We start from the raw sequence: 23974 nt of genomic DNA on the forward strand, positions 1-23974 counted from the left end.
TGTCTTTGTGTTGGTCACCGTTGGTTATTGCTCGCCTGCCAAAAAGCACCAAAACACACTGGCTTCTCACCATAACACGGTCTGCAGGAGTAGCGTCGATTATTTTAAAACGTGTCGCTGAAAGCTGCAAACAGTTCCCCGAGGTGTACCATCGTAGTTTTTGAGCCATCATTTTGTTATTACATAATGAAGAATTACTCTCAAGAATGACTGATTCTTTTAAGATCTGCAGCAACCAACGATTGCGCATCTGGATTTGGCCGAGCCGCTCCCACTAGCTAGCGGACAGGCTAGCAGAGCAGAATGTTGTAGCGCTCTCCTCTGCAGTGAATCCGATTTAGCTTAGCTACCCTTTCGTAAACTGTTTGTGTGATATTTTAATGCAACACCACAGATGTGGAGTATCGTCCTTTCACCTTATGTTTGTGTTGTATGATTTCTGGAGTCTTAATGTTTGCGAGCTACTTCCCTGTGCAAATGGGGCTATCACTTGTTAGCAAAATCAGCATAAGAATTTTTGCAGTGGCTTTTCTTGAGTCTGGCAGTTTGTAGTAATCCTTGTAATCTGATTAAGCCTGATTGGTTGTTACTGCAGGGTGAATGTCATTGCAGTTGACATATGACTCATAGCACTTTAAATTGGACCCTTTCAGTGGCATAAGAGTGCACAGCGAGACCTGAGAACAACTAGGGGGACTAGGATTGCGCTTTGATGTCCATAAGACATTCCCTTGTATCCAGTTAGCATAGTTTAGTTGTTATATGTGGTCGATAAACTTAACATAAGACATATATGGTCTTCATATATGCTGCAAATGTTTTAAGGCCTGTTATTAGGAGACCAACATCCACCTTGCTCTTTCCCTTTCCATCTTTCAGGCAGTGCCAGTGATGGCCTCCCCCCTCCCTGTCTCCTTTATCCTGGTGGTTCTCCTGTTGGTCAAGTCACCTGTGTGCCAGGCAGGGGACTGCAGGGGCCACAGGCAGGTTTTGAGGGGACCACGTGGCTATGTGACAGATGGAGCAGGAAACTACTCTGTCAATGGGAATTGCGAGTGGCTCATCAAAGGTGGAGAAAATGTTTTTTGTCATTATTTTTTGTTGTTTTCTGTGATTATTCAAAGTGATATTTATCGAATTCTTCATATCTTCCAGCTCCCACCAACAGTCACCGCATTGTCTTGGATTTCACCTTCATGAACACAGAGTGCACTTATGACTACCTTTTTGTGTATGATGGGGACTCCTACCAAAGCCCCCTGCTAGCCAGTCTGAGTGGTAGCATGGCACCCCAGCCCATTGAAGCAAAGTCTGGCAAGGTAACCAAGAAAAGATACCACAGCTGAAAGGCCAGGATGATTCTTGACACCCCATTAGCATTGAATTCTAACTTAATTTATGTTTTGATGCATTCTCAATCATCCAGGTAAGTAAATCTCCAAAAGTTGATTCTGTTCATCTGGATGTAGCCTCATACCACAGGCTATACCCAGGGGAGTCTACACCAAGTCTGTACGGTTTACTGAAAATACATAAACAGGGTTCACCTTTAAGACCAATTGTCTGTATGATCAACTCGGTGTGGGATTATAATATTATCTTATGCCATGTTATACCCCTGATTAATGATTGTGAAATTATTATGTAGTTTTAGTTTGCAGTATTCTCCTGAATTAGAAGAAGGTGATAACTATTACAGTTATTAAACTGATTTGTATTACATTAGACTGCTGATTCAGTGTGAATGAATGGTATTGTTTATGATGCATTATACTGCTATAAGAAATACTGTTTTCAGAGATTCAGGACCTTGCTTTTTCTGATAGTAGAGGAGACAGAGAGCACATTCCACGGGGCTTCACCCCCACCGTTGTTGAAGGCAGACAAAATAGGGAGCCAAGGCCATAAGTCGGAAAGAATGTGAATATTTAGGTTTTTACGACTAGGTGGGGGCCACTAAAGGCTATAAGAGTTTGAGTAACCCTCCACCAGTTGGAGATTTGCTGTGACCCTCTGCATGCATGTCTCCCCATCCGGATGGTTAATGCTCATAAAGTGTCAAATTGTATGGAATAAAAGATTGTTGATTGAGCATTTATACACCGAGTATTGTCCTTCCTTCAGCCCAAAGATTGAAAGAATTGGGAGAATTTAACATCGGTCACCTATAATATCTCCAAGTTTCTGGCTTTGATCCTCAACCCACTGGTGGGCAGTTCTGAACACCACATCCAGAACACTCTGGGTTTTGTTGAGAAGGTGAGAGATGTCATTATGGAGGCAGATGAAACCATGGTCTCGTACAACGTTACATCTCTCTTCACTTGCATCCCAGTCACAGAAGCGTTGGAGGTAGTCCGTAAGAGATTACAGGATGACCCAAACCTCAGCAACAGGACCACTCTCAGAATCGACCAAGTGTGTTTGCTTTTGGAACTGTGTCTTCATTCCACCTACTTCACATACAAGGGTCAGTTCTACAGGCAGAAACATGGGTGTGCCATGGGCTCCCTAGTTTCACCCATCGTGGCCAATTTGTACATGGAAGAAGTGGAAAAGAGGGCTTTTCTATCCTACCCTGGAACACCACCAAGCCATTGGTTCAGATATGTGGATGACACCTGGGTAAAAATCAAATCTCAGGACGTACCACAATTCACGGATCACATTAACTCGGTGGACCGACACATCAAATTCACCAGAGAGTATATGAAAAGTGGCAGGTTAGCCTTCTTAGACTGTGAGATTTCCATCAGTAATGGGGGACATCTAAAAGCTGACGTGTACCGTAAACCTACACATACAGATCAATATCTAAGGTTTGACTCTCATCATCCACTGGAGCACAAACACAACACAGAGCGAACACCATCCCCACAGACACAGCGGCCAGGGAGGCAGAAGAACGGCACATCAAGGAGGCCCTGAGTAAATGTGGTTATCCCAGCTGGACTTTTGTGAAAGCTGGAAAGGCACCTAAAGAAAGCTCCAGCCGATCCAGGAGAGAAAGACAACTGCTGCCCAGGAAAAAACCTGTAGTGATCCCGTATGTGTCAGAAGTATCAGAGGAATTGAGATGCATTTCTTCTAAACACCAAGTCTCTGTGGTTTTTAAACCCCAAAGCACGCTGCGCCAAAAATTGGTCCACCCCAAGGATCAGGTCCCCCGACACAAACAGAGTAACATAGTGTACACTGTTAAGTGCCAGGAGGATTGCCAGGGTTTATACATCGGGGAAACCACACAACCTCTGGCACAACACAGAAGAGCTACCTCGTCAGGCCAGGACTCTGCAGTCTATTTAGACCTACAGGCCAGTGGACACTCTTTCAAGGATTAGGATGTACACATCCTGGACAGGGAGGAACGCTGGTTTGAGCGCAGAGTCAAGGAGACCATTTACGGGAAAAGGGAAAGACCATCTCTGAGTCGAGGAGGGGGCCTAAGGGTACATCTTTCGCCATCTTACAATGCTGTGATTGCAGCCATTCCCCAACTCTCTGTGAATAGTACTCATGGCCATTGATCAGTGGTCTTTGATCAGTGGGTTTTGGCCAGTGGTTGTTGATCAATGGTCATGAGAATTTGCATAATAAAGATTAAGGAACTGACCTCCTAGCCCATAGTTCCTTCAGTAGGCTGGTTTCAGTCATTATGTAAATGTACTGTTTATAAGATTGGGGAAACCTGCAGTCAGCTGAGACTGAAGAAGTCACTTGGATGAGCGACGAAACGTTTCTCCCACAATACGCTACGTCCAGATGAACAGAATCAACTTTTGGAGATTAATTTGTGTTCACTGTTCACTGTGTCTGTTCCAGATGCTGCTTCACCTCTTCAGTGACGCTAATTACAACCTACTGGGTTTCAATGCAACTTACACCTTCTCTTTGTGCCCTGGAGCGTGTGGCGGTCATGGTCGTTGTGATTCCTCTACATCAAAGTGCCATTGTCATCAGGGTTGGGGTGGGCCCTCATGTACAACCCCTCTGTGCACTCAAGCTTGTTCTGTGAACGGCCAGTGTGACAAGGTAAGAGTAGGGATAGGGACGATTAAATGAACACACACAAAAAATATATACTATAGTCGCACAGTAACGCGTTTCTCAACCTGATTAGGTTATTCATTTGTGTGCCGTGATGAAACTTTTCATATTTGCTTTCATTCATTTTTCAGAAAGGAGAGCGTTGTCTGTGTAAGCCAGGCTTCGTGGGTCAAAACTGCCAGCTTGGTCTCTATAATGACAGCGGTGCAGGGAAGTGGTGGCGTGTGAGTGAAGAAAACCCCTACACACCTCCCAGGACAGGTTCTGCAGGCGTGTACCTCTCCTCCACAGGAGCCATGTACCTGTTTGGCGGTAAGAGCAACACACAGTTAGATTCCACTGATATAATTTTTCTGCTTAGAAAAACATTTTTAACACACAAGACAACGGCAAGGTTTTTGACTTTGATTCTTTGGTATATGTTAATAATCATAACTCAACACAATTTGTTGCTGTGTTACATATTAACCATCAGTGATGTTGATGTCTTTGTTAGAGCTGAATGTCAATGTCTGAGTCATCAGTCTCATATCTCATTATTGGGCTTGTTTGAATTATATTTTGCTTATCTTCTTTGCAGGATTTGATCTGAACAGAGCTCTTGGTGACTTGATCAAATACAATTTCACATCCAACCAATGGGAAAGCAGGTCTTATGGTCATTCACCTGTAAGTGAACATACACTCAAACATGTGCTGTTTTTCTTTCCTTCTGCTATTGCATTTGCTTTGTCATTCTCTATGCAAACAAATGTCCAAGTTACTGTCAGCACTTTACAATAAATTGATCCTCAAAATGTCATGTAGGCAAGAAATGTAGTTTCCTTAATCAGGAGAATGGATTCAAAGATATGACAAAAAAATTTTTTTCACAACTCATTCAATGCAGTTCATTCTTAACAATTAAAAAAAAAAATGCTGCTCTCTGGTTACTGTCCATAGTTACTGTCCAAACATATGACCTAATCTCACCATAGCACAACTGTTTGACTAGTTTTTGACAGTTAGCAGTTATCAAGGACACAGACAGCTCCAGACACCATGGATGGTCCTGTCTCTAAGTGCGCCTGAAGGGCACATGGTAGCTAGTGCTCTGTGATGCAGTGTTTTCATAGATGCATTAATCCAGTCACAAAAGACTGGCAGACATGCAGACATCTGCACAGATCCTTAAGGTCACCATCTAGTGTTAATATTTCCATCACTTGAATTTAAGTAGATCCTAGCATACTTGTGGATATCAAAACTTTTAACATGCCTTTCTTGCTTTTATTTATTTATTTATTTATTTATTTATTTATTTATGTTGTTCAGTGCTGATTGACCATATTTATTTAATGCCACTTTGTGGTGATAGAGTATTATATTCTACTGATTGCTTCTTAAAAACAAGGGTAAATCGATAAAGTCAAGAATATTTGCTTATTTTTTTGTAAATAATGTTGTAACTGTTTAAGAATTTATTTTTTAATTTATCGAACCTGTTTATGACAAATGTGCATTTGTAGTTTTTATAGAAATCAGTTTATTGCAGTGTATACTCTGCTCACTCACTTTTTTTTAATATATCCTATTTGTTTGTACATGTAAACATAGTCGATGGGAATTCTAGCATTCTCATTTTTTGGTTTAACATCTCAATTGTATTCCTTTCCTTCGTGCTCTCTTTGGCTCTCCTACTCTGTCAGGTGGCTCGTCATTCCCACACAGCAGTAGAGTATATGGGTAAAATGGTTGTCTTTGGAGGAGAGCTAGCCAACGGCTCCCTGGCCAATGATGTTTGGATGTACCGGCCTCTCAATGATGACTGGCAACAGCTTGGCTTTTCCACTTCACGTGGTGCTCCTAAACTGGCTAATCACGCTGCGGCTATAGTAGACAGTTATCTCTATGTGTTTGGAGGTGGGTTCGCATGTATACTGTCACGTTGCACTTTGTCTTTTTTTATATCAGCATTTTTAATCCACTAAGAAACAAACAAACCCAAATTTGTTTCCCAGGTCGTACTGAGGAGGATATGTTTTCCTCGACTCTGTATCGGTTCAGCCTGCATGACTCTGGACGGTGGGAGACGGTTCAGCCCACAGGTGGGAAGCCACCTGCCACTGCTGGGCACTCCATGGTCTTCCACGGCCCTTCCAGGACATTGCTTGTCTATGGAGGGCACAGGCCTATCACTGCCAGGTATGTACCTTCTCATACATTACATTAATGACAATACATTGGTTTTGGGTATCTACTCATGTTGAGTATTAATCTGGATCGAGAGGAGAGTTGGAATCTGTCTTTTGTGTATAAAACCACATCACACTCTACTTAAACATTGCTTTCCTAAGTTTACTAATTATACAATTATATTAGCCTATGTTATGTTATTTTATCAAAGCAACACACAATCTGTTCCCTAGACAGGCTCATTGTCATTGATGTCCATTTGAGCTTTTTAAGTCAGTATTGGACCAATTTTTAACCAGTGGATCCCAACATACGGTAATAAGAAATATTATATGCTAAGGTTAATTTTTTTTGTGAAAACTTGCTACACATAAGTTAGTTAAATGCTTCAGAAAAATCCAGGAAGTGGGGATTTTAAAAAACGGCATCTTATAGACACTAGAAATACACATACTCTATATGTTTCTTAGGTTTAGTGCCAGGGTGAGCAAAATAGACGTGTTCCATGTGGATCGACGATTTTGGACATCCTTCCGTTCGCGTTTCGCAGCAACTGGCCCAAGAGAGCGAGCTTTCCATTCAGCCACTGTCATCGGAAACTACATGGTTGTCTACGGTGAGTCCTGAGATAATTAGCAGAGTTTGTTTCGTAATCAGTCCAGCCATGTTTATATTTATCTCTGTTTGTCTTGCAGGAGGAAATGTGCACATTCATTATCATGAGGAAAAGTGCTATGATGAGGAAATCTTTTTCTACCATCTGGGTTGTCACCAGTGGGTCTCGGCAAAGGAGAAACTCAGTGAGTATGAAAGTGAACAAAACAGCCGACTTCTAGATTCCACCTTCCTTGTTTTATTTATTTTTCTAACACATTATATTTTATTTGGTCTTGAAATGGTTGTGATTAGTCAGCCAAATAAAGTCCACTTTGTATATGTAGATGAAATAAGCACTAAATGTCTTTATGCTCCACTGTGAGTATATTTGTACAAACCTAAGGACAATCAGAAGATTTGGGGCTAAAATCTGTTTGAGATCTGAGCAGGTTGCACAAATGCACAAGTTTATTTTCACTTCTCCTTTTTACTTCAACTTTTTTCATTTTCACCATCTTCAGTTTTTTCCTGAGTGGGTAGCCTCTTGCCAGAACTCCATTTTAAACACCATCCATCTTAGTGATTGTTACCTCTGCATGTGAAGTGGTCACAGAGCTTTCATATTTTTCCAAGGTGGTGATGCTGTGAGGGGGCGTTACTCACATGTTGCTGCAGTGATGGAGGGACGAGTGTTGCTGGTTGCTGGAGGTTACAGTGGCATTGCGCGTGGAGACCTTGTGGCTTACAAAGTTCCCCTTTTTGTCAGTAGTGACCAAGGTGACAGGGTGAGTGAAAGCGCTGTAAACCAGATTGACAGGCCACGTGACTTTCGCGCATTGCATGCCGGGAACTCGTGGCAAAACAATCCAAGTACCGCATCAAACGCAAGCATTTGCAGCACCGCAAAACGTTCTTTCTCCGGTTCCAATACCTTTCTTTGCCCCACCCCCCCCCCCCAAAAAAAAGTTATGTACAAAACGAAGGAGAACAATGCCGGTCCGTACAAAGACAGACTTGATGAAAAGTCAAAGATACAAGGAAAAAATCAAAGGAGTGAAAGATTTAGACCCTTACTAGCACACAGAGTGGACAAAATACGTGCTGCCCAACTTTCACCACGTTCATATTTATAATTATACGGTTCTTGGAGTGAGTGCATACACTGATGAAGTTTTTAGTAACTTCAGGTCACTGCAACAAGCCCAGGTACAGTTTACCGACGGATGGGTACAGGACCTTGAAATGCACCGTGTAGAACGAAAGACCATCGTACATATCAGAAGTTTACCAGTCTCACAAATCGTCTTCATAAATACACATTCGTTAACCGTTTATTAATAGGACCTTTGAGCGCAACGGTAATTAATTAGTAGTGGAAATAATTTCTGGTAGCATCACAGAAATGTAGCAGTGACAATAATATTGTATGCTGTAATCGTACTGTGCAATTAGTGATACAAAAAAACTGTTTTATCCTGTGAATAAAAGTATATGTTTTTGTCAATGTACCATGGTAATAACAGAAGCGAAACGCAATATTGTGTCAGGACAATTTACTATTTAAGACTGTCTGTGGCTCTAAGAATCTCAGTGGTTGAAACTTATGTTGACTAAGAGCATCTAATGGTAATGAAATTGTTGCGTTTGTTTGTTTCATCATCAGGATGCTGTTTGTGCTGAGGCAGTAGATGAAAATATGTGCCTGAAGAACCCAGAGTGCAGCTGGTGTGAAGGCCGCTGTCGAGAGTACCAGCCCACTAACCCGGTAACGCTTCTCTCAGACTTTTTGTTAAATTGTAACAATGCCTGTTTTTTTTGGGGGGGGGGGATCCATTTCTACATCTAATCCTTTCCTTTTCAGACTGTTTGTTTAGGTATAGCTAAAGTGCAAATTCTGTTTTCTGGTCGCAGTGTGGAAGTACTGGTTGCTTGGGCCTTGCTCGCTTCCTGTCTGACTGCCAGTCCTGTCTGGTGTTCAGTGGCACTCCAGCTTCTCTGGCCCGTGCCCCTGGTGAATTTGGCTGGTGTGTTCAGAATGAGTCCTGCCTACCAGTGTCAGGTGAGTCCCAGGGAGGGAGGAATGAGGGCAGACGAAAAGGGTCAAGACTGGAAAATGATGTTGGGAGTTGACATGGGAGGGACGTAATTGACTCGTGTTTGGTGTGTTTCAGAGGTGAAGTACAGTGACTTGGCTATACCCAGCTGAGACTGGACAGGTTCCTCAAACCACAGTTTGACTCGCCTGTCTAGTCACATACTTCTGGTGCAGTGAGGTCATTTTACTCCTTCAGAACACACGTCAAACAAGACTCACCATTTACATTCATTTCAGTACAGTGGTGCACAGTAGAAAGCTGCTGTAATATGAGATTTAAGAGGCCCGATGTGTGGGGGTATTTTAGGGGGGGTTTTTTGTGCATGTGCTGACCTTTCCCTCTCGGTCTCACAGAGCGAAGTGCGTGCCGTGTGGACCAGATCTCAGGGGCGTACGGCTGGTGGGGGGAGTGTACCCTTTTCCTAACCTCCCTCCACTCCTGTCGCACCGAGAACTATGTCCCGGGACTGCACCTGCTCACCTTCCAGCACCCCCGCAACGACTCCCAGCCTGACCAGGTACGGAGTCCAAATGTTTTGACTTTACCAGTTGAGCCTGTAACTACTTCCCTCTCTGCTTATACTTACTCCTCCTTCCTGCCACCAATATTGCATTCGAGCTTGGATATAATGATTCTATTTTTGTTAGTTTTTCTTTGTGCTTTATGCTTTTTAACCTCGTCATGTCTCTTTTTCTTTATCTCTGTTTGCTTTGGGTAGAAAGGATATTTTTGTTCAAGTCGTTTGTGAAACTTTGTGGAGCAGTTAGTAGAGAATAGTGCCTCTGTTGATGTGTTTCCACTTCCATCATCCTCCACTGTCCTCCATCCTCCTCATCCCTCACATTAGGTAACCATCCTCCGCAGCGCTACCGTCATGCTTGGCCCCACCACAGAAATGGACGTAGCCTTACAGTTTAGGGGGTTTGTCCACCCATTGTGGGGCGGGCCTCCACCTGCACCCCCTCCTACAGAGACAGTCTCCATGTGGGCTCGCATCCAGAGGCTTCACTTTGAGGCTCGAATGGCAACAGGACCCAACTCCAGCCAGATGGTGAGGAGAAGTGCATGTCAGCTCTAATCTTTTTTTTTTTTTAAATTTCAGCAAATTGAAATACCTTTTGTCTCTTTTTTAAATCCTTCACTGGATTTGTAGTAGATTAGATAATAAAATGAAGTAATTTAAATTTCATATGGACAAATATTGGAAGGCTTTACAATTCTCAGTGAAAGCCAATATCCTCGTTCCCAGGGCTCAATATTGTGATTGAACGTTTTTTACTGTTTTATCCATATTTTCTTCATGTCCATATTTTGTGCATTGTGAACCCATTTGCTGATCAGGAGGTGGTGGGTCACTGGGCAGCTCAGCAGGAAAAGGAGCTGAAGCTCCTGACTCGACCAGATGGGAGTCGACTTTTCTCTAACCTCACTCGGGGAAACCATTACCTTGTTCAGGCGGAGGGCTACCTGAACAACTCGGGCTCAGGACAAACAAGTGAGATGGCCTTGATCTGGAACAGAACGTTGACTGGAGGAAGTGTGAGTTTAACTTTAGCAGCAAAACTAATTTATGCAAAATTCTTTTGTGATTTTTCTTAGATCATGAAACAAGCATAGTGTTAATACCCTTTCCTTTATATCTTGTGATATCTCCTTCTAGGAGATCTCCTTCCTATTCTTGGAGCCGTACCGCTCAGGTTCCTGCTCAGGGTACATGTCCTGTCTGGCCTGTCTGTCAGACCAGTCTTGTGGCTGGTGCCCGTCTTTGTCCCGCTGTCTGCTGCGTGACAGCCCAGACCTCGAACCCTGCCCTGAGGGGCTGAACAGTGAAGGGAAGATGGAAGGTCAGCTCCATCTGCTGTTAGCACCCCAGCACTGCACCATGTGTGAAGAATACAGAGACTGCTCTGCTTGTACTCAGGTACAACACAGATGCACATAAAAACTGACATTATCTGTCATTATTCTGACTTGTATACCATAACTGTATTCTTGACTCATGCTGTGCTAACTTTGATTGTAGGACCCTTATTGTGAGTGGCAGATAAACTCCAGCAAGAAAGGCGACTACCAGTGCAGTCGGCGAGGAAGAGTAGATGGATCCATACGTGATCCAAGGGGGTGTCCTAAAGTGTGCAACCAGTGAGTTGAAAAATAATATTCATTTTACATATTATTTTAGGTCATACAAACATCTCCAGCTCATCTTTTCTACTCTACTTTCACTTTCTTTTACAGGAGAAAGACATGTGGTGAATGCCTTTCCAACTCCAGCCAGTGTGCGTGGTGTGAATCTGCTCAAGCCTGCTTTCATTTTGCTGCCTACCTCACAAAGTACCCCTATGGAGAGTGTAGGGATTGGTATGACAGGTAAGATGAGAACATTGTTAAGATTTTTCATTTTTTCCTTTTGTTTTATTTATAATCATTATGATATAGTCATTATGTCTATAATGCTGTAATGACTATAATCACTTTCTTTTTCACATTTTAAATGTAAAGCCATGCTTAACATAAACAAATGATACCTAAATTCAGTAAAATCATATTAAATATTTTGTAAGATAAGATAACCGTTATTAGTCCCAGCAGAAAGTGGACAGTGCAAAGTTATATAGCAAAAATTAAAAACCCATAGTCATCAGCATTTAAGCGGTTTCCCTGGTTACGCGCTCTCATCTCTTTATTTGTCCAAAGCTTTCCTTGCCTTTTTCTGGATGTTAGCAACTGTACAGTTGGACTGACATTACATAATTGGCTCTGACATTTCAAGACTGTTCCAACTGTATTTTTATCCTGTGAAATGATGAAATGTGTTTGACTGCCTCTAAAAATTCAAGTTTTGTTCTTATGCTCATCCCTAAGACTACTGCTGGTCAGGGCTCCTGCTTGTACCTGTCTTATTTATAATTTACTTCTTACTATGTTTAATGGAAAATAAGTTCATATTGCTTTTTCTGAGCCTTATTATTATGATTTGTAGTACTACTACTAGTAGTAGTAGTAGTATTTCCCTTGCATGGCCAGGTCAACACAGACTAAGAATTCCACTTCAATTTTAATTGCAACTTTCACCTCATAATCAGCTGTGAATGTAATTTCTTCAATTTAATTAAATTAATTTAATCCTTGTTTTTTTCAATTTAAAACAAGGATTTTGGATTTGGTATCAAAAGCAGTGGCCAGTATTTGATTAAAAATGGAAGGTTACTGAAGCCTAAACCCTGAAGAGCAGAGAATTCATTCCTTACTTTCCAAATGCTTTCACATGCAGTAAGATGAACAAAAAACACAAGGAACAACATATTTAGATTTTGCCAGACAGTTGAATTGACCCTTTAATGACAATCAATAATAAAATATTATTTTTTTGCTTGTCAGTGTTCACTCAGTTCCCCAGTGTAAGCAGTGTTCAGCTTTAAACACATGTACAGAGTGCCTGAAGACTTTTCAGTGTGGCTGGTGTGGTGACTACAATAATCCCACAATTGGAAAGTAAGTACAGCAAACCCATAACAACACAAAAAAAGTATACAGATTCCCAGAATTGCATATAAGGCAAATTCAATCTTTATAGTATCAGGTTACTGATAAGTTAGCAGTCATTGTGATTTCTGTGTATAATTCGTATTTTCTGCCCTTCTTTTCAGATGCTTGAGGGGAGACTGGGCAGGAATGGATGATCCATCAGTGTATAACTGTAGTGTGGCTGTGGCTGAAGCTCGGGCTGCAAAGTGAGATATCTCTCATCATGTTTCTTGTACATATATCCTGAACAAACTGATAGCCAGATGTGTGTGTGTAGTATATCAGTCCAAGTTTACATTTGTCTTTCTTGCATCTCTAGCCCTGAACCCCAAACTTCAGCCCCACCTCGCCCCCTAGAAATGGAGATGGAGTTGGAGCATTTGAGTGATGAAGAGCAAGATGCAATCTGGGCCTATCCCACATGTTCTGATGTAGAATGCAGGCCGGCCCTCCACAACTGTCACCCCTCTGCCACCTGCATCAAAACTCCCACTTCGTATAAGTGCCGTTGTAAGAGAGGATTCACAGGGGATGGCACACTGCACTGCAACCAAACGTAAGTGCATTAAAATACAGTAATCCACGAATTCCTTCTTTAAATCTCTTAATAAAATCTTTTTATTCGTCTTGCTCATTGAGTTATCTTCCTTCGTCCCACAGCTGTTACAATGAGTGTCGTGAGGGCCAGTGTAGTGGCAGCCCACGGTTTGAGTGTGAATGCGCCCTGGGCTGGACATCTGATCCCGCTACTCTGGTTCTGAGTGGCGTAGAATGTGATGTTGACTGTGGCTGCAACTTCCACTCCACCTGTATTACTGCTCCAGGGATCTGTGATGAATGCCAAGGTCAGATTTTGATAAATGGATTATAGTGATTTGATTTCAGCCACTATTCATAAAACTGAAACTGTGGGAGGCATTTTGGTGTTTGAGAGATAAAGGCTGTCGTGTTGTTTATTGGTTAACATTCACTTGCTTCACTTTCAGACTGGACTACAGGGCCTCACTGTGAGCACTGCCGTCCAGGTAGCTTTGGCTCAGCCCTGGCTGGTGGCAGCGGCTGTGTTCCCTGTGAGTGTAACGGACACGGCGACTCTCTCCAGGGATACTGTCACAACCAGACAGGCCAGTGTTACTGCACCCACAACACACAGGGACCACACTGCGAGTCCTGTCTGCCTGGCTACTATGGAGATCCCAGGTAAAGATCTTCACTATTTTGCTGAGTAGGAATAATTTCCCTGGAATGATTTTCAGTGTATTCTGTGATCATGACTTGTCTATGCTATCCTGTACCATCTAGGAACAATGGAACATGTTACCGCCAGTGCCAGGGCCGCTCTGTCCTGCTGTCCTCCACTTCCTCCACCACCATTCCCCTGTCCTCTTCTTTGGGGTGGCGGAGTGGCACAGAGGGGAAAGGTGGACTTTCTCATTGCCTGTGGGTCCTCTCTGTGACTGAAAACTTGGCACCCTGTCTGCCCAGACAGTTTTGTCCCCCAGTAGCTCTCACGCTACACCCAGACTCTCATACACATTGTAAAGTGAGTTCAAATAAACACAAATTACTTAACAGCTCACTGTACCTGAAACTGTGTTCATGACATTCAGGATGCTTTATTTTTCAGAGTTCGTATGTCTATGTGTTCGATGGCCTGCCTCGTTTTCTGGGGAACGGAGTCGTACATTCTGATCACAATCTAATTGGAGCATTTTGTGGCACCACGAGGACTCAGCCTATCACAGTGGAGGCCACTTCAGGTTTATCCTTAACTCATTGATTAATAAATACACAGTTTAGACTGCAAAACCAAGTTTACATATACACAATCACTCAGCATCGTATAAGCGTCTCTTCTACCTCCAGGTGTGATCTCAGTCTACTTTGAAGCCAACGTCACTTCAGACAGACCTCAAGGCTTCAATGCATCTTTCTGGGTTCGACGGTGTCAGCAGAGCTCTGATGAGGATGAAGATGGATCTGTATGTCCAGGTGGAGCCCAGTGCCAGGGTGGGCTCTGCCAGTGCCCTCAGGGATATGGGGGACCACACTGTGACCGGCTAGTGTGCCCACAGGATTGTGGAATAGCAGAAGGAAGAGGAACTTGTAATATAGTAAGAGCTGTGAACTTTTTTTTTTAAAGTTTACTTTTCTTAAATTTCCAAGTGTCTCTTTTTTCAAAAGTAAAACTTAATTAAATATACTGTGACATTTTTATTTTTAGTGCCTTTGTAACGCTCATAAAAACATATTTCTAGTTGTGTACTTGATAATTTTGGTGTTTTTGTTTTTTTTGTTAACTTTCTTTTGTTTGTTTGTTTGGTTGGTTGGTTGGTTTTTGAGGGGTTTTTTTGTTTAGGAAATCAGTTTTAAAAAAATTATAAAATAAAACACAGAACATTAACCAGCATAACTCTGTTTGTGTTAGTCTCTGGGAGTGTGCGTGTGCTCAGAGAGCTGGGTTGGGTCAGACTGCTCTATTCCTCGAGACTTCAACAGCTTGGTGTGGGAAACCTTACTGGACACACAGATGACTGTGGTAAGGACAAAAGAAAAACGAACGAGAACGATACTGAAGTGTGCATGGCTGACACAACGCAGCACACACAAATAAACATTGTGCTCCCCCCCCAACAGAACCAGGCCCACAGGTTCCTCCACAGGATGGGACACTCTCTGGTGTCTGGACCACAGGGCAACCTCTGGATGTATGGAGGGCTTTCTCTGACAGAGGGAATTCTGGGAAATGTCTATAGGTATGAAAGTGCAACAACAGTCTATAAATGCTTAGACAAAGAGCTTGTAAGAATCAATTTTCAGTAGTATTCATGTTTCAGGGTGGGGCACATGTGACTCAGGAGCTAAAGTAGGTTGTCTATTGGAAGGTGAGAGGTTTGATACCTGGCTACTCTAGTCTTCATGTCAAAGTATCTTTGGGTAAAATACTGAAGCCCAAGTTGCACTTGATGAATCTATCAGAGTGAGTGTGTATGAATGCTAGGTTATATGCACTCAAATGCATGTGTGTTTGAATGGGTGAATGGGTATGGTAGTAGAAATACATTTGGAGTGCTCAGAGTAGAAAAATGCCATTTCAGGCAACAAGCCCATCCATTTGTGAAAACTACTGAAAACCTTCTGTCTTATTACTGTGAAAGTGTCATGTGTTTAACTCCTTGAAGGAATTTGCTTCTGTGAATAAAGCAATGTGTTTGTAAAACACAACAACTAAACACAGACTGTTGAACTGATTGAAAATCTACAGTCACAAAATCTACAGTGTGAAAATTTCAGGATTCAACGTTCGTGTTACCAATTCCATTAAACCAAAAATCTAAATGTAACTTATTCAGATCCAAAGTTGAACAATTGTTTGTCCCATATATGCATCTTAAACATTTTGAACTATAATCTACAGCCATGTCTTAGACATTTTAATCATAATAATAATATTAATATTGTCAGACTGTAGCATAGGAACAATAAAACTTACATAACCCTTTTGCACATATCTTGGCGTAGGCATCCAGCAACAAGTTGGTTAGGTAATCTCACAGTCACATAGTGCAGTGTTGCCTCTGTATGTGTGTAATCATTCCTTCTGGTTGGTTTAGATATTCTGTGTTGGAACGTCGTTGGACCCCAATGTTGACAAGCTCTGTGGAAGAAGGGTCGATGCCAAACCCTCGCTACCATCACGCCTCTGCAATGCTGAGTCATGAGTCTGGCTCTGGAGCCAATCATAACTTTATGTTGGTAGTAGGCGGGGTCACACAAGACGGCGTTTCCATGGATACCTGGACTCTCAATCTCAGCAGTTTAGTCTGGAGAGAGCACAAGGTTGGTATCTGACTTGATATGGAAATAAAGAATATGTGAAAAATCTTTTTTTTTTTCTTTAATGAATTTTCTTCTGCTGACAGAGCACAGTGCTTCCTCCAGTGGCAGGTCACACTTTAACTGTACGGCGAGACTGCTCTGTGCTGTTGATTGGTGGTTACTCTCCTGAAAATGGTTTCAATCACCATTTACTTGAGTTCAACCCTCAGTCTGGAAACTGGACCATTGCCCCCCACACTGGCACACCACCTACAGGTTTTTGAAGCCTTTCATAATGTCAATAACTCACTGATGCACCGCTTATTGTTATAACAATACAGAATCACATTGTGAAAATGCTTTTTAAAAAGAGACAAATATAGCTCTAAACACTCTTTTCATTGCACATAAACCTATTTTAGTTGCTTTGTTCTTGAATCAGGTTTGTATGGCCACACGGCAGTCTACCATGAACAGACTGATGCCATCTATGTCTTTGGAGGCTACCGCTTTCACGTGGAAAGTGTAGAGCCATCTGCTGAGCTCTACAGCCTGTATTACCCCAACCTCACCTGGTCTTTGCTGGCCACCTCTCAGGGTATTAAGGTAAGAAGTTGGAAAATCCAAGCAGTTGACATCCATCCATCCACTTTAGAAAGATAACTTCTGGATTCCTGCTGTGTCATCTCTCTCCTGTGTAGCCCCTGTCCCGTTTCTTCCATGCTGCTGCACTGATTAAAGACACTATGGTGATTGTGGGCGGCAGGACAGAAGCAGAAGACTACAGTAACTCTGTCTCTCTGTACCAGATCAACTGTAACACCTGGATACAACCAGGTAACTATACATTTCTAGCTGCAGGTTAATTTGTAAATCATAAAACATCATAAAACATCATCATTGCCAGTTAAGATGGCGCCGGTGAGGTCGGCTGCCGTCACGACTGCTCCGACCACTTTTTCTTTGTCTTTGTTTTTTAAGTTAGTTTTCAGCGTTTCTAAATCGGCAAAATCATCACCATTGGGTACATTAGGTATGACAGTGACACTCTTGTTTCTATTGGTATACAATGTACTCACAATTCGAAGTTTTTAACTCCGGATCCGAGCTGGCCGAGTGAGATCTCGAGGGAGAACAAAGGGAAGCGGAGGCGGCCTAGAGGGAAGCGAGCCGGCGTCAGGAACAGGCTGAGAGCTCGTGCACACCGCACACCTCTGCCTAGCATCCTGCTCGCCAACGTCCAGTCACTGGAGAACAAGCTTGACGACCTCAGGGCCAGGATAAAGTTCCAGAGAGACATTCGGGACTGCAATCTCCTCTGCTTCACCGAGACATGGCTGAACCCAGCGGTGCCGGACCACGCCATCCAGCCGGCCGAGTTCTTCTCGGTTCACCGCATGGACAGGACACGGGACTCGGGGAAGTCAAGGGGAGGCGGCGTGTGTTTAATGGTGAACAACAACTGGTGCAACAGTGCGAACGTTGTTCCTCTCACACGCTCCTGCACACCAAATCTGGAACTACTGTCCATCATGTGTCGTCCTTTTTATCTACCTCGGGAATTTACATCGGTCATTGTAAGTGCCGTTTATATTCCACCACAAGCGGACACGGTCACCGCCTTATGCGAGCTGCATGAGGCACTCACACAGCACCAGACACAACACCGGGACGCTGCGCTTATTGTGACGGGGGACTTTAATAGCGCCAACCTCAAACGCGCAGCGCCGAACTTTTATCAACACATCACCTGCCCCACCAGAGGTGAAAGGACACTGGACCACTGCTACACTACGGTCAAGGACGGCTACAAGGCACAATCCCGCCCCCCGTTTGGCAAATCTGATCACGCCGCCATTTTCCTCATGCCAAAATACAAACAAAGGCTGAAACAGGAAGTTCCGGTTCAGAGGAAGGTCGCGCGCTGGACGGACCAATCGGTGGCCGCGTTACAGGACGCACTCGATGACGCAGACTGGGACATGTTCAGGAACAGCTCCGACGATGACGTCAACGTGTTTACGGAAGCGGTTGTGGGATTCATCGGGAAACTAGCGGATGATACCGTGGAGACAAAGACTATCACAACGTTTCCCAACCAGAAGCCGTGGGTGGATAAAACCATCCGCGACGCTCTGAGATCCCGCACCGCTGCCTACAACACGGGACTCATGACGGGAGACATGGACCCGTACAAAGCCGCGTCATATAACGTGCGGAGGGCGGTGAAAGAGGCGAAGCAGCGCTACGGGAGGAAACTAGAGTCACAACTCCAACAGAGTGACTCTAGGAGCCTGTGGCGGGGACTAAGGACAATAACGGACTATAAAGCACCAACAACCGGTATGACGAACGCGGCCGTGACTCTGGCAGACGAGCTGAACACTTTCTATGCTCGCTTCGAGGCTGCAGCTAAGGTCTCCAACAATGCTAGTGTTAGCGGCGCTAACGGCTGCAGACAGGAAGATACTGCCAGCACCGGAAACGTGCTCGTCATCTCCGAGCATGAAGTAAGGAGAGCCTTCAAGAGAGTGAACACCAGGAAAGCAGCAGGACCAGACGGCATCCCAGGTCGTATCCTCAGAGACTGCGCATACCAGCTAGCTCCTGTGTTCACTGAGATATTCAACATCTCTTTATCTCAGTCGGTGATCCCCACATGCTTCAAAGAATCCATCATTGTTCCTGTCCCGAAGAAACCCCACCCTGCTTCTCTCAATGACTATCGCCCTGTAGCCCTCACCTCAGTAGTGATGAAGTGCTTTGAACGCCTGGTCAGAGACTTCATCATTTCTTCACTACCAGACACACTGGACCCACTACAGTTCGCTTACCGTCCAAATCGTTCCACAGACGATGCCATCTCTCATCTCCTCCACACATCACTCACTCACTTGGACACTAGAAGGGGGAATTATGTTAAAATGCTCTTCATAGACTACAGCTCTGCATTTAACACCATAATTCCCTCCACACTCACCACCAAGCTGGAGCATCTGGGACTCAGCTCATCTATGTGTCAGTGGATCTCCAACTTCCTAACTGGCAGACCACAGGCAGTAAGGATGGGCGGACATGTCTCAGCCTCCACCACTCTCAGCACTGGAGCACCCCAGGGGTGTGTTCTGAGCCCCCTGCTGTACTCTTTGTACACATATGACTGTGTGGCCACTACCAGCTCCACCACCATCATCAAGTTTGCTGACGACACCGTCGTGGTGGGCCTGATCTCTGATAACAACGAGACGGCCTACCTGAAGGAGATTAGGAATCTGGAGAACTGGTGCCAGAGGAACAACCTCCTTCTAAACGTCAGTAAGACAAAGGAGCTGATAGTGGACTTCAGCACTAAGCAGGAGAGGAACTACCAGACCCCCGTCATCAACGAGTGCCCAGTGGAGAGAGTGGACAGCTTCAAATACCTCGGAGTTCACATCACGCAGGACCTGTCATGGTCCTGTCACATCAACACCGTGGTGAAAAAGGCCCGACAGCGTCTCTACCACCTCAGACGCTTGAGAGACTTCCAACTGCCCTCCAAGGTGCTCAGGAACTTTTACTCGTGCACCATAGAGAGCATCCTGGCGGGAAACATCTTAACCTGGTTCGGGAACAGCACCATGCAGGACAGACGAGCTCTACAGAGGGTTGTGCGGTCAGCTGAGCGCACCATCCGTTCCGAGCTCCCTGACCTGCACTCAATCTACAGCAGGCGGTGCTGGACCAAGGCCAGGAAGATCGTGAAGGACCTCAGCCATCCCAACAACAGACTGTTCTCTCTGTTGAGGTCAGGAAAGCGATTCCGCTCCCTGAAGACCAACACAGAGAGACTGAGGAGGAGCTTCTTCCCGCAGGCGATACGGTCTCTCAATCACACCACCACACAGTACTGACCCACACATATGGTTCTTACACACACACTGGACTTTCTGGACTTTGTTTTTGCACAACACTGGTCACTATATTCTTCATTTCCGGTTAATACTTGTACAGCTGCTGTTATTGTGTATATATTTATTTATATTTAGATTTCTTCATACATTCTTATATAGTTCTATATTGTGTATTGTGTATTTTGTTGTACAGTTATTTTATTTTCAACTTTAATTTATATATTTTATCTTATTCTTCCCAGTTAAATTTACCCTTCATTCTAATTTGTGTTGTACAGTTATTTCATTTTTAACCTTAATTTATATTTTATTCCTTCCTAGTTAAATTTACCCTTTTTAATTTTTCTTTTTAATATTTATTTCCTATCTTATTCATAGCCTTTCCTTTTTTTGTTTTCTTTGGGTCACGAGCAGTTGTCCAAGCATTTCACTGCATATCGTACTGTGTATGACTGTGTACGTGACAAATAAAATTTGAATTTGAATTTGAATTTAGGCTAATCTCTTCTCGTGTTTTTGTTTTAGTGTCAGCTGTTGGAGATCCGGTTAATGGTTCGGTGTCCCTTGCTATGACGAGCTGGGGCGGTCGTCTCTTCCTGTCAGGAGGCTTCAATGGCGTCACCCTTGGCAGACTCCTAACCCTGTCTGTGCCCTCTGACCCCTGCGCCCTTCTTCCCACACCAGAGGCTTGCAACACCACCACAGGCAGCTGCATATGGTGTAGAGGGAGCTGTGCTTCTTCTGACACTGCTGAGAGGTAACACGTTGTTTGACAGCAACTCTGAGCTTGAAGTTATGTGCAGCTATGAAATAAAATAGAATAGAATAGAATAGAATAGAATTCAACTTTATTGTCATTGCACATGCACAGGTACAGGGCAACGAAATGCAGTTTGCATCCATCCAGAAGTGCTTTAGTGATATAGATATATTACAATATATATTAGCAATAATATAGATATGTGAGCATATTACAGAAATGGGTCTATTATGGTATGTTATAATGTACACGGTATGAAGTATGTTGTGAATATTCTATAACTATAAGTATGTACAGGCTGTAGTGAGTACAAAATGCATATGACATTCACTTCTGTTCCTTGTTCTCCATCAGAATGGGATGCTTCACTGGACAGTCTCCCTGTTCTCCAACCCCTCGTGAGCCAGACCAATGTCGCAGACTCAAGACATGCAGTGAATGCCTTGCACGACACCCTAAAACATTTTCCAGTCAATCCCAGGTAACATGTAATGCCCCTTCTCAAACACAGTTAATCACTCAAAGAGAGACCGTTACTGTGAACTAAAGTCTGTTCTTAATAAATTCCCAGCCTGTTTTACAGTGTAAGTGGTGCACAAATTGTCCAGAGGGGGCTTGTATCAGCAGCTCTCTCAGCTGCACAGCTGTACATGACTGTCGAATCAACCAGAGAGAGATCTTCCTGTCCAGCAAATGCACTGAGACTATCTGTGAGGCTTCTGACTGCCCCAAGTGTACAGCTTCTGGAAAATGCATGTGGACTCGCCAGTTCAAACGCACAGGTACCCAGGTTCAGATGATGTGTTGGTGTTACAGAAAATGAATTTTATGATTAATAAATATTTTCCAATAAGAAATGTTGACCCCCTTCTCTTTTTCTCTTTTCCCCCTCTCCTCCAGGCGAAACGAGGCGCATCTTGAGTGTGAATCCCACTTATGACTGGACATGTTTCAGCTACGCTCTGCTCAACGTCTCACCCATGCAGGTGGAGTCATCCCCTCCTCTGCCGTGCCCTCCACCATGCCACAGTCTCCATAACTGCAGCCTTTGTCTGAGCTCCAGTGGCTCTGATGGGGGCTGGCAGCACTGTGTGTGGAGCATGGCCCTGCAGCAGGTAAGATTGTCATCATCATAAGATCAGGTCACAATATCACAGCTATAGCAATGCAATTAAAGAATAACTTAAAAAAAGAGCTACTTCAACAACCTCCAACAAAGCTCAATATGCAAGAAAATAGTTCCAACTGAAGGTGGAAACGACCAGTTGAAGCAAAAAAACACTAACAAGTGCAAACAGGATGTGAAGGAGGCAATATTAGCAATCGGTGTTGTGCTGTCAAAGTGTGAAAGAACCGCTCTACCCAGTGTCGCCGTAGCACTCGCTAATTTCACTCGCAGGTTGCACATGACAGAAAGACCAAACAGTGGATGTAGTTGTCTTTTATTTGGCTAAAGATATGATGCAATACAGATTGTGGTGAAAGGGGCTTTGACCAGCTGGTTAAGACTTTACTCAAGAAATGATATCCCAGGTAGAAAACATTTTTCAGTTTCTCATGTAACAAAGTAGTGGTTTACATGTTCTCCTAACAAGTAGCAGATCTCTATCCCAATTCTGGGTGGATATAGTTTTATGGTTGCATCAGGAAGAGTGTCTAATGTAAAAAATCTACCAGATCAAACATGTAAACTTGTAAGTGAGGGAGCAGTTGAAATTAGCTCTGATAATGCATTATTTAACAGTAGCTAAGCTAAATTTTTGTGCTTACGTTTGACTTTACGCTCACTGGATGTGGTGCTGTGTCACTACTATTGCACTGTGTTGCTGCTACCGCTGGCACCTTGTTTTAGAAGATTCACATTTCAAATGAGTAAATTTGGCATCAGTAGTAGCTCATTGCAAAAGGAGGTAGGGCTGTTCAATATAAAGATATATATCGGATGACGATATAAAAACGTCTATCGTTTCCTATTACGCTATCGTTTGTTTCGTGGTGTCATAAAATAAACTGTTTACAGCAATATTTTTCATCGTTTTGATGGTCACTGTAGTGGCTATATTAATTTCTTAAAGTTCTCTCTGTCTCTTATATTTAATATAACCACACTATGGACGACAAGCGCCTGTTTTTACGTGTTGTCGTTAGCAACAATGACAGTAAAGCCAACGCGTGGCTCCACTGTCCTCTTGTTTGTTTTCCATGTAAACCTTTCACAATAAAGCTCAAGATCCTGTTGAGACTTTTCAAAATAAACTGAATCAAGTGAAAGAGTATGCAGAGAGTTTACGGATGAGAAGAAAAAAAAGAGCAGTCAGGTGCTAAAAAATAAACCTTAGACTCAAATTTGGAAAGAAAATGGTGGCTGTTACAACTTATGTCTAAAAATGTATAGTTTCATGCATCGGTTAAAACACTCGAGTCCAGGTAAAGGACGCCCAGCTGGAAAAACTTCACGCAAGTCGAGTTGCCCAAGATTCACAGAATTTACAGAAAATATGACATTTTTGTGATTTATATCGTTGTCAGGACGATAAATGTCTTATATCGGGATATTAGATTTTTCTCATATCGCACAGCCCTAAAAGGAGGATAGGAAATGCATTTCAATTATTTTACGGTAATAAATGCTGCTGTGTGCAACCATTCTGAAAATGTTCCTATATTTTTATGTTGTAGTGTTATCATTAAAACATTAGTTTTTTGAAAATATCGTGACATCATTTTGAGGCTGTTTCCCCTCTCCTGTAGTGCATGAGCCCATCTTTTGTGCCCCTCCGGTGTGAGGCAGGCCAGTGCGGTCGATTGCTTTCTAGGGGAGACTCCTGCTCTCCCCAGTGCTCCCAGCTCACTCAGTGCTCCCAGTGCATTGCTAGGCCTCAGTGTGGTTGGTGTTCTCCTCACGGTGGCAATGGGGCTGGACGCTGCCTACAGGGAGGACTTGATGGTGAGAACAATGTTAAATGTTGAAGAAGCTGAGCATCTTAGCATGTTATGAGTGGGTTGTTTTGTTATTTATCTACATACCTCTGTTCCTTGTTTTTTCTGTCTTTCTTATT

General features: G+C 43.4%; 1 protein-coding gene across 1 annotated transcript in view; it reads left to right on the forward strand.

Annotated features, from left to right (window-relative positions):
* LOC120732547 (multiple epidermal growth factor-like domains protein 8) overlaps positions 1-23974 on the forward strand; it is a 26588-nt gene continuing 2614 nt past the window's right edge. Inside the window, exons 1-37 of the mRNA XM_040030224.1 lie at positions 1-1069; positions 1156-1319; positions 3823-4032; positions 4179-4359; positions 4628-4716; positions 5736-5949; positions 6048-6231; positions 6693-6838; positions 6918-7022; positions 7453-7604; positions 8483-8584; positions 8731-8878; positions 9269-9432; positions 9763-9966; positions 10257-10454; positions 10576-10836; positions 10939-11057; positions 11154-11285; positions 12297-12410; positions 12566-12649; positions 12763-12999; positions 13104-13288; positions 13430-13643; positions 13746-13986; positions 14071-14203; positions 14310-14557; positions 14872-14982; positions 15081-15199; positions 16058-16283; positions 16367-16538; positions 16705-16868; positions 16964-17099; positions 20681-20912; positions 21270-21396; positions 21487-21697; positions 21816-22030; positions 23667-23862. Coding sequence (XP_039886158.1) covers positions 892-1069; positions 1156-1319; positions 3823-4032; positions 4179-4359; positions 4628-4716; positions 5736-5949; positions 6048-6231; positions 6693-6838; positions 6918-7022; positions 7453-7604; positions 8483-8584; positions 8731-8878; positions 9269-9432; positions 9763-9966; positions 10257-10454; positions 10576-10836; positions 10939-11057; positions 11154-11285; positions 12297-12410; positions 12566-12649; positions 12763-12999; positions 13104-13288; positions 13430-13643; positions 13746-13986; positions 14071-14203; positions 14310-14557; positions 14872-14982; positions 15081-15199; positions 16058-16283; positions 16367-16538; positions 16705-16868; positions 16964-17099; positions 20681-20912; positions 21270-21396; positions 21487-21697; positions 21816-22030; positions 23667-23862 — 6316 coding nt within the window. The 5' untranslated portion in view covers positions 1-891. The remainder of the gene's footprint in view (positions 1070-1155; positions 1320-3822; positions 4033-4178; positions 4360-4627; positions 4717-5735; positions 5950-6047; positions 6232-6692; positions 6839-6917; positions 7023-7452; positions 7605-8482; positions 8585-8730; positions 8879-9268; positions 9433-9762; positions 9967-10256; positions 10455-10575; positions 10837-10938; positions 11058-11153; positions 11286-12296; positions 12411-12565; positions 12650-12762; positions 13000-13103; positions 13289-13429; positions 13644-13745; positions 13987-14070; positions 14204-14309; positions 14558-14871; positions 14983-15080; positions 15200-16057; positions 16284-16366; positions 16539-16704; positions 16869-16963; positions 17100-20680; positions 20913-21269; positions 21397-21486; positions 21698-21815; positions 22031-23666; positions 23863-23974) is intronic.

This window comes from Simochromis diagramma, unplaced genomic scaffold (assembly GCF_900408965.1).
Source record: "Simochromis diagramma unplaced genomic scaffold, fSimDia1.1 OVJJ01000361.1, whole genome shotgun sequence".
NCBI classification, from domain to species: Eukaryota; Metazoa; Chordata; class Actinopteri; order Cichliformes; family Cichlidae; genus Simochromis; species Simochromis diagramma.